Source organism: Falco biarmicus, chromosome 12 (assembly GCF_023638135.1).
Source record: "Falco biarmicus isolate bFalBia1 chromosome 12, bFalBia1.pri, whole genome shotgun sequence".
In the NCBI taxonomy this organism is placed as follows: Eukaryota; Metazoa; Chordata; class Aves; order Falconiformes; family Falconidae; genus Falco; species Falco biarmicus.
The window spans coordinates 1,390,638-1,402,665 of record NC_079299.1 but is presented as its reverse complement, the minus strand read 5'-3'; the positions used below and the strand labels follow the sequence as shown (position 1 = coordinate 1,402,665).

The window sequence follows — 12,028 nt, the reverse complement described above, 5'->3', positions numbered from 1 at the left end:
TAAATGAGAACCTGCAGAGAAAACCCAGGTAGTTCTTCCCTAAACCTGTAGCTTACAGTTTCACTGGTGAATCATGCAGACACACATTTTCAGAGATGCCTATAAATGACCCTCAGCTGAGAAATAAGAGCTTGAAGAATGCTTGCTTGTGGTTAGCTGTACTTAACTCACAGAAAAGGACTGCCTTTTGCATTTCTCATACGTGTATGGAACTAGGGGGAAAAAAAAAAGTAAACGTCACAGGCTCCTTTTTTCAAAGGCTGATAAAGCGGTCAAATAAAGCCCCCACCCTCCACCAGAACACTCAAAGCACTCCCATGTCACCAGCACTTTCTATCTTGTTTTGGCATCAGAACTACTGTCCAGGAACAGCTTTCCGTAACAGCTCCCTCCCATTCTCCTCATACTTACGCTTCCACTCTTTGACCCCAGGTCACTCCAGGTCAAGGTGAATCACAGTTTAGAAAGTTTAAGATTCAGAGCTAATGGAAACAGCATTTAAAAGAGAAACATCTGTTAGTGCTGCCCTTCTCTATAGCCTCTCTCTTCCAGATCTTCCTCTCAAAGATGGGAAGGTCTCAGCACCTTGCAACCACCACAGCACGAAAGGCAGTGTGGCTTCCAGGCTCAGCAACCTCATTAGCCTCTCTAAAGATTTTAAAAGTCAGCTGAGGGACAATTTCTTCACACATTCCAGAATCCCTTTATTGGTCTTAATCCACAACATCTTGTGGACTGCCACACACGCTTATCTTCAAGCTTTCAAAAATACTGCAAAGGTTATGCTGTTGTCAAAAGCATCTGCCACCCTCCCTTACCACAAATTGACGTGCCCTGGAGTTTCAGGGACCATGGTCCCTGCACAGTATGTGCTTTCCTCATGGGATGCTTCTGGATTTTTGTGCTGGCAGCAACCTTATACAACAAAACCAAAGGATTCCAGTGGCCCGTTGGTCCCCACAGCTCTTTTCAAGCAGTGGCCTCATAACACAGCTTTTTTCTCTGCAGCTTCAAGGGCTGGTCTTGCCTGAAGGAAGAAAGGAAACCTAAAACCTCCTTTCACAATCTCTTCTTAAATCACTGCCTAACCCCTCCTTAGGAAGAGATGCTTCTTCAGCAGAATCTCCCCCAGTGTTGGCTGCATGCCTCAAAAACATGCTCCTGCCTTCTTCCCCTTGTCCCAGTGTCTACCAGTGTCAGTATACGGCTATTAATACAACCTTTCAAAGGTGGCATTTTTCATTTGTGTTACAGTTTCCTGAAGTAGTAAGTTGAGAGGCAAGCCTGACTCCCCTAAAGCAGACTGATGTCTGTGGAGCCACTGCATTCCGCATTCACCTAAGAGCACGCCAGTGGAACGCATCACCTCTGCGGCGCTCAGGCAGCCGGGCTGCGGAGGAGCTGATTGTTCCACCCTTGAATGCGACTTCTGAACCTCTGATACAGACAAATCCCGCTTCTGCACAGCACTGCAAAGGAACTGGGGCCATCACCTCTTCCATCTCTCTGTCTCAAGATTCTGTCCGCATTGACCCATTTCTCAGTCAGAAGAAAAGGAGGAGCAAGAAACCACCCTCCTTGGACACTGCTTGTTACCTCAGCGGCTTGGGGTAAATTTACCACATGACCCTGTACTGCCCATGGGAGACACCAGCAACTTATCCTTAAATATTATTTCTTTCCCTGTGTTTTATACCACAATGCTTTTCAATGTAATAAGTACCTTTCCACACTTTAAGACTGATCAGGTAACCTCGTTGGAACATTCTCTGCAATAAACTAGAATCCTACAAGTATAATTAAAGTGACAAGTTTATTCTGCTGGACCACTCATCTCTTTGAATTCTTTTTCCCTTAGAATCTGGCATGCATGCCTTCCTCAAAGGCAAAGAAGATCTTTATCTGAGGTGAGGCAAGAGAAGCCACACCTGAGATGTAAAGACTTGAAAATGACATATGATTTACTTTCAGAATATGTTTTGGACATATCTCAAGCCTCATGACCTAAAAACTTCACACTGGTTTTATTCAGAAGTTACTTCTAAGCTTGTCTACTTGAAAAGTTATTCCTAATTAACCCCATGCGGGTACTCTTGTGCTAGATAAGTGACATTATTGCAAAGTGACAACACTCACAAAGGGAATTAATCAAGAGAGAAGAATCTTGCTTTCAACTTGCACCAAACCTTAATGAGAATTAAATTCCTCCTTGTGGAACAGTCCTCTCTTATTTACTCAGATATTGCTATCAGGGGAGTGAAGTACTTCACACTCTTTGCCACGCTAATCCTTACTGCCTCAGAAGACTAAATCCACATTCAAGACAGAGAGCAAAGGCCGTGATGCACAAGGAGAACCCTTGGTAGCCCTAGTTCTTGGGTCCCAGCTTGCATAACAGAGCACTCAGACCCGCATTCCAGCTCTGCTCCTCCGATGGGAGAGGAGTGTTCAAGACTTAATTTCACGACAAGAAAGCACTGAAGCAAGACAAGCAAGGACTTCTGATGCTGCCTTGGCTTTCCTAGACTTGGGTGCCCACTTGCAGTCTTAAGACACTAGTGTTAAGCTAGAAGCCACGGCTCTGAGCCTTCTCCAAAATTTTGTTTGTCAAACGTCCCTCTGCTCTGGGTGTGAAAGAATGGTTTGCACTTCTCTTTGGGGAACACTGACCATCCTGAGCTCCTAGGGCAAGCTCCAGCCAGACCAGATACCAGACCGAGGAGCTGCCTGCCCAGCACCTACAACAGTGAGTGGCACATGCAGTAGCTCAGTAGTTCCAACAGACAAATTACTCTACTGAAAAAATACATATACTAGAAATCACAAGGCTTTTAGCCAATATGGCAAGACATTTACTGATTTGTCTTTGACAGCTATACCAATTCCACTTGAAATCATTAAGTTACTCAAATGCATTAAGCAATTTGTAAGACCAAAGGAAAGGGCACCTGCAGCAAACCAGAGTATCAAACTGACTTCCCAATAACTACAACTGTATGTGTGCATACCTGTAGAGGAAATACATGACTAAGGATTTTGAATACAGAAGGCAGAGCCTCATGCTGACACACAAAACTTATTTTTATAATCCAGCAGCTCCATCCCAGGGCCCTCCCATCCCCCTTTGTAACAGGTGAGCAAGCAGGACAGTCCCCAGCAAGTCAGGCTCCGATTTCCTCAGGACTTTTTCTGGGCAGAAACCTGTATGTTTGCATACCACGCTAAATCACAGCCCAGATATTACAATTTCACAAAGTTATACTTACGCTCCAGCTCACATACAGCCTGCCAGTCTACAAAGGCTCTGCACTCTAATACACCTCAGCTCAGGGAAACCGTAAACTCTGCTGAGGCAACCACAGGACTTAAATCTACTATGGATGAAACCACCAAGCTTCAGAAACTTCGTACACAAATAAAGATAAACTTCACACAAAAATAAAGATAAAAAAGCAAGCAAACAAAAAAATGTTGCAGCACAAGCAAGCTACCAGGCTGCAACAAGGGCTTACCATCGGTCAGATCCTACTGTCCATGCTGTTTCTCCTTCCTCCAGAGGCCAAACCACACTGCTCCTCCTCTGTACAGCCACCTCTCCCACAATCCTTTCAGCTGTTTAACCACTACAGCTGCACATCGTCCATGTCAATCAACCCACTGCCTTCGAGGCAAGGCCAGAGCTGCACATTATCAATGCTAATCAACCCCCTGCCTTCATTCCTCTACAAAAAAACACTGACAAAGCAATGGCACGACATAAACTTCAATCATAAGAGTCTAACAGACTAAAAAAAAGCAAAATTACAAGTCAACAGGTGGTTTCAGGGCTGCCAGTAGTTTCAAATGCATGTGTTACCTGACACAATAGCACAGGCAGTCACTTGTGGGCTTCTAAGTTTTCAGCATGAAAAAAAAAATGGAGAAGTGAAAGGCTTTTTTGCAAGAAGCACTGGCAAACACATGCCAAAATATGGGCACTTAACAACAGTGACTATTCATTTCAAGTGTGTAACTGCTATTCACTTAAAAGAGAAGTTCAAGAAGCTGCTGTCAAAATATAAACTGATTGAAAGTATTTCAGAACCAGAGCATTTTCCAAAGTCCAAGGATAAAGATGCAGGTATACAGAGATACATCATTTTTTCCACACCTCATTTAAGTGAAAGAAGAAAGTCCATACTTGCTTTTAGTTTACCAGGACATAAGGGTCCAACTCAATCATATCTTACCAGCGCAAATCTTTCTCCCGGTGACTTCCCGGAAAGTTCTCTTACCAGTTTCAGAGGCACTGGAATGGGTCCTAACTTAGTGATAACTCAACGAAGACAAAGATTCGAAAAGCACATACTCTGAATTCATTAGAACAGAAGTTTTCTATGTTATGGACTGAAAGGGATGCAGGGAAGGAGTATCAGAAATGCATTCCTTATCATCAACAAATGCTGATTGCAAGAAAATACCAAGCTACTAGAAAGCTGACACAAGATGGGTATTTTATGTGTGCATTTCACTGTGCCTCTTTGGAAAGCACCTGGGATAATTACCTTCATCTACAGTCAAGATGGAGATTAGCCTCTAAATCTTTCCCCGGCTATCAGCTTTCTGTCTTTCTCTCCTATTTTTTTTCCTCATAAGGAAAGTAAGGCTGACCGTTGTCTACTAGTAGTCCCCATTTAAAAAAAAAAAGTATTTTCTAGACACTTGTCTTCTGGGGAAGTGTATCAGAAATTCAAGTCTGAATATGAAAATGGCCAGAAAGCAAACAGAAGGTATTAAGGGTGGGTAGAGCACAAACGCACAGGGAAGCCAGGCATCTTCTAACTAAGAGAAAACTGTTGCATCCATAGCAGAGTTGAGAAAAGATAGTCTAAATCAAATGCTGTTCTCGGGTAGCACATTACACCTCCCATTGTCATCACTACTACTTAACAGAATGTGAAACTAAAATGACAGCTGGAACTACACTGTCCATCCCGCACTGGCGATGCCTTCAGGCCTGACTAATCACATATGTCCCAGAAAAAATACTCCTCCTGGGTTAATCTAACTACACAGCACAAAACGTCCAGCCTTTGCGGGAGCCTGACCCCAGAGCCCACTCTCATGGCTGCAGGCTCTCTGGGTTACACTGTCAGTCATTGCTCACGTTGTACGGCCAGTAACAACACAAGAACAACTATGTGTCATACTATTCCAGAGGATTGCCTAGAGGAAAACTGGAGTGATCATCCTAACAGGCTGCTCCCCTCACCTACTGCCACGTAAACACAGCCCCTTTGCAACACAGACAGAAAATCGCAGAATAAAGAAAATAACAATCAGGGAAAAGCACATACAAACAGAGTCAACTGATCACATCAAGGACCTTACCAGCCTTTTGCCCTTACCTTTAATAAGCTCTGGTTTGTAGGCTTTTCTTAGCTGCTCTAGGAAGTTGTTATAAAAACACTCTGCCTGCTCTGTGGGCATTGCCATGTGGTAGTCAGGCTTGTTTCCTTTCAGGATGCACTGGAGAGTAAATTGGCTCACACACAACACTTCATACTGTTTATCCATCACGCTTTTGGACCAGTGCTTCCCACTTTCATCTTCAAATACTCGCAAGTTCAAGATCTTTCGAACCCTAGGAGGAGAAAAAGATAATTCCTAAATTGTCCCGTGCAGGATGACAGGTACAAGTTAAAGCCTACCACCCAGGATGAGACAAAAGGGAAGACAGATGCATATTCATTATGCTTCCACCGAAGATGATATCCCTTTGTCCCTTCCTTCCTAAACCATGGGAATCTCATCACATTAGGCAGAGCCATAACCAAAAATGCCCTTAGACACATACATAACATTGTCGGAACAATAATTAACATTATTTTATAGAGCATGAGATCAGGACAGAATAACTGCAAGTTACAGGGTGATATAAAGATGGCACAGGAAGTAAGTGAGCTTACTCTTTACTATCTGCTTTTATCTGTCACAACATCATTTAACATGTGAATAGCTTTTGGAATTTTAATCCTCCCACCACACTGGGAAATCACACTCAATATGAGACGAGATCATCCTAAACTATGGTTGTTTCCAAACACGACTCACATGAACTCCTCCAGCTTTGTCACCTCCTAGCACTCTTCCCAAACCAGGCTCTACAAGGCAGACAAGGACAGCACTTTCTTATCAGGGTATGAGGAGGAAAGCAGGGAACAGTGCGAAACTGCAGGTGGCAGCAAACTGACCACTGGGACTTGTATGGATTTGTACTAGGGCACATTTTTGGAGGCAGGGGACAGAACTGACTCGCTTGAATACTCAGAGAACAAGGGGACTTTCACAAATGGATCTGAAAAGCAGCTGGCAGACTTGCAATACAATCTATCGTTGGACTTGGATTGATAACAAGACTGCATGCATGCCACTCCCATCTTTGGTTTCTTTCAGCTTCTCCACATCTGCAGCATCTATAAACAAGGGAGCGTTATCAAGTGCAAAGCATTTCAACGGCAGTCATCAGCCAGACATTTTACGCTGCACCAGAGGTGAGGCAGTTAGCATAAAATAAAGCTGAGACCTCCTTATGGTCTAGCTTCAGGGCTTTGCCGTCACTAAGGCACAGTCACAAAAACAATCCTTGCCAATTTGTGTGTGTTAACAACAAATGGAATTAACTCCTGAACGAAGTGGATGATTAAAAGCCTTGGAAGGCCCCAGTGCACGAGCTTAAATCATTGTCACTGCTGCGTTTTCATGATAAAGATGATTGTTGTTTCATTTACAGGATTATAAAGTTTCCTTTAATAGGACTTGAAGAGCCTGGTTAAGCTGATTTCTTTCATTCCTTTTTTTCAGGTGCTGGCTTCCTGCCTTTCCTGTCAGTCATCCAAACAACCTGGTGTTGAGAGCACCGTCACTACAGATCACCCACTTGCAATATTCAGACGCATCTTTCACATTCACCCAGGCAGGAACCAGAAACAAGAATAGAACAAATGTTACACACCGAGGCAGCAGAAAGTAAGGCAAGCCAGCAGAGCATGTCACAACAGAAACACTTTCAGCTTTGCTGCAATTCTCTACACCTTTCACATGTTTATGTCAGATCTTCAGTGACCTTTAGTTCACATCCCCCCTCTCTGCTTTCTCTTCCACATTTGCTAAGGGTTGTTTTCACGCTCGCTCACATTCTTCTCTCTTCAATGCTTGAGCCTTTCCTCTTCTTGACATCAGTTAGCTCTATTACCTGTTTTTTCTTTGCCTTCTTAAGAACTGAGGACAGCCATAGAACAATGTACCATCTGAAGAAGACAGAAGCCGCCCCTGGGAGAACTCTCTCTTGCATGTTTTTGCCAGCTGAATCACAATGTTTTGCGGGCACGGAGCAGATGGCCAGCGCCAGTCTCTTCCAGGCTGCCAAAACTGACTCACTTTTACAGAAAAGTAACCAATGAGACTATCCAGCCTTTTGAAAGAGCAAAACTTCTCATATGCAAATAAGAGCTTGAGGTTTCTGATACATCCCACCCTTGAAGGATGGACTCCATCTGGGTAAATCCATATAGTAAAAAGAACAGACATTTTAAAAAGGGAGATCAGAAAAACCCAACATGTTGATTCTCATAAAAGGAAAACTCTAACTTAACAAGGTTTCAAGGTAAAATCTGAAGAGGAACTAACAGGCAAGCCTGAGTTTCCCAACAGGAGCACCACATTTGTTTAGTTACTGGACAGGTATCAGTGTCAGAAACACACAAATACAAGGTAAAAGGAAATGTGCGACTTACATGTGCTCCAGCTCTCTTTGCGTATCTTCCAAAGAAATGCCCAGCAGCACACAGAGGCCTCGTCCTATTGAACTTATTTGTTCACCACCCACTGGGAAAGGGGGGGGAAAAGAAAAGTGAGGCTAAATGCACTGTCTCGCTTTATGACACAGGTAAGTACTGATTTCAGCTGGCAACCGTACAAACCACCGAAGAAAACAACATTCTAAACCCTTCTTCTCTGCCTTAAGTTTATTAGAGAGCAAAGATCTTGCAGAAGCCCTCTTTCAAAAGCCTTCCCAATGTTGTGACATATTTGTGAGGGACTAAATCAAGATGCTTACTCCAGCATTTAAAGGCACTGTATGAAGATTTTTTACTACACTTGGATCAGCAGTGCTAACAAAAGAGGTGGCAGAACTCTCTGCAATCCTTGCAAAAATGATCCACCTGGTTGATATCAATAACTGCACTCAATTTCTCCACGCCACCACTCCCTACATACTTTGCATTAGTTGTGAAAATGTGATCTCCACTCAATACAGTGCTCATGGATTTTTTTGAAACAAGACTTGTAACAACCTGCAAATTCTACCCTACTAGTTGGGAACACAACCTCTAATGAATTCACAATAAAACACAAGCCATCACAGATCCAATGTGTTTCTTTAATAAATGTTTTAAATTATCTTAATTTAAATTATCTTAATATGGTTGGGCCTGAGATGGCTGTAGTAAGATTTAAATGAGGTCTTAAAACTGAGATAAGCACCAGCAACCTAGCTGTTAAAACTATATCCAGGCTCCTACAACTGAGAAAAAAAAGCCCCAAAGCAGCTGTAAAATGCAAGGGGAGTTGCTGAATGCTTGTGTCTGTGCACCAGTGGCCAGATCTGGACCATTCCCAACGGGCAGAAGCAAACTGGGGGGAAAACTCCTCCCAAAAGCTCCTCCTTACCATCCGATCTGGGTATGAGCCCTCCAGAAATCTATCCTCCTGCTCAGCACAGTACGCTCTCCCTCACGGAGGGACATCTCAAACTCTTTGACAGGCAGAAACAACAGTTTAAATTCTATCCAGAAAGGGGGCAACATCAGCCACAACGCTGACGGGGTCTGACCACCACTGTACCCACAGCTGTGCACAGGAGTTGTGCTCCTTATTCATTCACAGGCATGCTCTTCCACATGCTGCCCGACCGCCCCCGCGAAGCAGAAGCTACTAACGCAGAGGCTGTCCTGCCACCCAGCACCCTGCCCGGCCACCCAGCACCCTGCCCGGCCCTGCAGCAGGCACACCTACTGCCTCACGGGCAAACTCCTTGCGGCCTTCAGCACCTCGAACTCAGAAGGTCCAACCGACGGAACAGCAGGGACACACCATCGGGACACACCATTCCTACCAGCACCTAAGCAAGCACCAGGGCTGTCACCGGCTTTGCTGATCCACACAAGCAATGCAAAAAGGGGAGTCAGGCTGCACTGCCAACGCACATGCAATGCAAGGAGGCAGCTGCGGCCGTAGTGCTGATGCATGCAAGCCACAGGAGAAGGCAACTGGGACGGCACTGCCACCACACACAAGCAACACATGGAGCCACCTCTGATTATCGTGCTGACACAGGCAAGCCACGGGAGAAGGTGATCACAACTCAATACGCACAAGCAATGCAAAGAGGCAACTGTGACCACAGTGCCAGTACGTGCCAGCCATGCAAGGCGGCAGCTGGGATGGCTCCGTTGACACACGCGAGCAATGTACAACAGTAATCAGGACAGCTCTGTCAACACAAGCAAGTAATACAAGGGGATTACGTGATTATAGTGCATACACATGCAGGCCGTGCAAGAAGGCAACTCTCCTTTTGTAGAGACCACACATGCAAACCATGGGCAAAGGCGGCTGGGACGGCACTGCCACCACACATAAGCAACACGAGATGACTGCAACTGTAGTGCCAACACATGCAAGCAATGCAAGGAGGCGACTGCAACTGCACTGTCAACACACAAGAGCAACTCAAGGAAGCAACTGTGATTATAGTGCCAACAGACACAAACCATATCCATATCCCTGGCAACTGGGATGGCACCGCTGACACAGAGAAGAAATGCAAGAAGGCAGCTCTCATTATAGTGCCCAACGCATGCAAGACATAGGAGAAGGTGATTGCAACTGCATTGCCAACACATGCAAGCAATGCAGCAGTGATCAGGGCACATGCAACCAATGCAAGCAGTGATCAGGGCACATGCATCCAACGCAGCAGTGATCAGGGCACATGCAACCAACGCAGCAGTGATCAGGGCACATGCAACCAACGCAGCAGTGATCAGAGTGCATGCAACGCAGCAGTGATCAGGGCACATGCAACCAACGCAGCAGTGATCAGAGCACATGCAACACGGCAGTGATCAGGGCACATGCAACCAACGCAGCAGTGATCAGAGCACATGCAACACGGCAGTGATCAGGGCGCATGCAACCAACGCAGCAGTGATCAGAGCGCATGCAACACGGCAGTGATCAGGGTATATGCAACCAACGCAGCAGTGATCAGAGCGCATGCAACACGGCAGTGATCAGGGCGCATGCAACCAACGCAGCAGTGATCAGAGCACATGCAACACGGCAGTGATCAGGGCATATGCAACCAACGCAGCAGTGATCAGAGCGCATGCAACACGGCAGTGATCAGGGCGCATGCAACCAATGCAGCAGTGATCAGAGCACATGCAACCAATGCAGCAGTGATCACAGCAGATGCAACGCAGCAGTAATCAGGGCACACGCAACCAGCGCGGCAGCGGCAGGACCAGCCCCGCCAGCTGCCCGGAGCGCACAGCCGCCACCCGCGCGGCCCGCCACCCGCGCAGCCCGCCACCCGCGCAGCGCACAGCCGCCACCCGCGCAGGCCCTGCGCAAGGCCGCCGCAGAGCGGGGGGCGGGCAGGGGCAGCGGTGCCCCCACAGGCCGGCAGCGAGAGGCGCGGAGCCGGCCCAGCCAAAGCCCCGCAGGGGTCGGGGGGGGTGCGGGGTGACACGGGGCCCGCCCGCGCGTGCCAGCCGCGAGGGAAGCGCGGGGGCGGCGCTGCCCACACACACACACACACGGGCAACGCGCTGCGGGGCCGGCGCCGAGGGGCCGCCGGAGGCCGCGGCCGGGCGAGGCGAGGCGGGGAGGGGAGGCCCGGCGGCGGTGGCCCTGCCGGCGGCGGCACACTGACCTGTGACACTGGCCTGGGCCACCCGCTGGACGATGGCCTTCATGGTGGCGCGGCCGCGCAGCGCAGGCCCGGCGCGGGTGCCGGGGGAAGGCGGTGGCGCTAGGCAACGGCGGCAGCTTCCCGCCGGGCGCCGCCGCTCGCAGCGCCCCCTGGCGGCCCGGAGGTGCCGCAGCCTCCCCGCCCGAGCCGCGACAGCGCCCGCGGGGGCGTATAGCGCAGTATGGGCGCGTGCCTGTGCCCGCCTGGGCCACCCCTACGGAAGCCTCTATAGAAAGCGGAGGTGTGCGTGGAGGCAGGTGAGGTGTCCGCAAATGTTTTGCGTGCGGAGGGGCTGCCTCCCGCTGAGGGGAGTTGGCGCCTGTAGGCTCTTAGGGGTGCGGTGCCCCAGAATGCACATAAGGGCAGCAGCGTCCTCTATAGGAATGGCTATAGGGCCGGGGGGGGGGGGGGTGTGCCTGCTGCGATGGAGAGACGGGACACAGCTTGATGCAAGCAAACGTCGATTTACTGTACAGAAGCACGAGTTTATATATACTTTCAGAAGCTGCGCGTTTTAAACAGATTGGATCTTGAAGCTGAGCCTTGCATACCAGGCAATCCCCGACTGGTGGTTAACTACCAGCGATTAACAGCAAGGTGTTACCTCTCCTTGGCCCGTCCCCCCCACTCCCCTATGCTCTCTCAGCATGACTCATCATGTTGATTGTTGTGTCTGTTCACGCTCCTTGTCCTCCCAGGGTTAGTGACCTACAAGCTCCAGCACATTCCGCTCAGCTAACTGGTTGCCACGCATGGTCCTAATTTCCAGCCCGCTCCTGCAGGTGCCCAATGACATTAAAGTCTGGGAGAAGCCTTCTGGAAAGGGAGGCTGTAAGAATCAGAGGAGCCTATATAGAAAGGTGAGTCTATAGGTGCACAGGCTGGAGCTCACAGCGTACAAGCTCCCATCAAAGCGGGTGTGTGGGCAGAGGGGCTGGCGCAGCTGTGTGCCCAGCAAGGTGGTGGCTGCACAGAAACAGGGGCCAGAGCGGAGCAGGGCATGTCCTA

General features: G+C 48.0%; 1 protein-coding gene across 1 annotated transcript in view; it reads right to left on the bottom strand.

Annotated features, from left to right (window-relative positions):
* DTD1 (D-aminoacyl-tRNA deacylase 1) overlaps window positions 1-11,138 on the bottom strand; it is a 29,152-nt gene extending 18,014 nt beyond the window's left edge. The window contains exons 1-3 of the mRNA XM_056357379.1: window positions 10,982-11,138; window positions 7,776-7,866; window positions 5,388-5,623 (exon numbers count right to left, since the gene is read on the bottom strand). Coding sequence (XP_056213354.1) covers window positions 5,388-5,623; window positions 7,776-7,866; window positions 10,982-11,024 — 370 coding nt within the window. The 5' untranslated portion in view covers window positions 11,025-11,138. The remainder of the gene's footprint in view (window positions 1-5,387; window positions 5,624-7,775; window positions 7,867-10,981) is intronic.
* Between the last annotated feature and the right edge of the window lie 890 nt (window positions 11,139-12,028).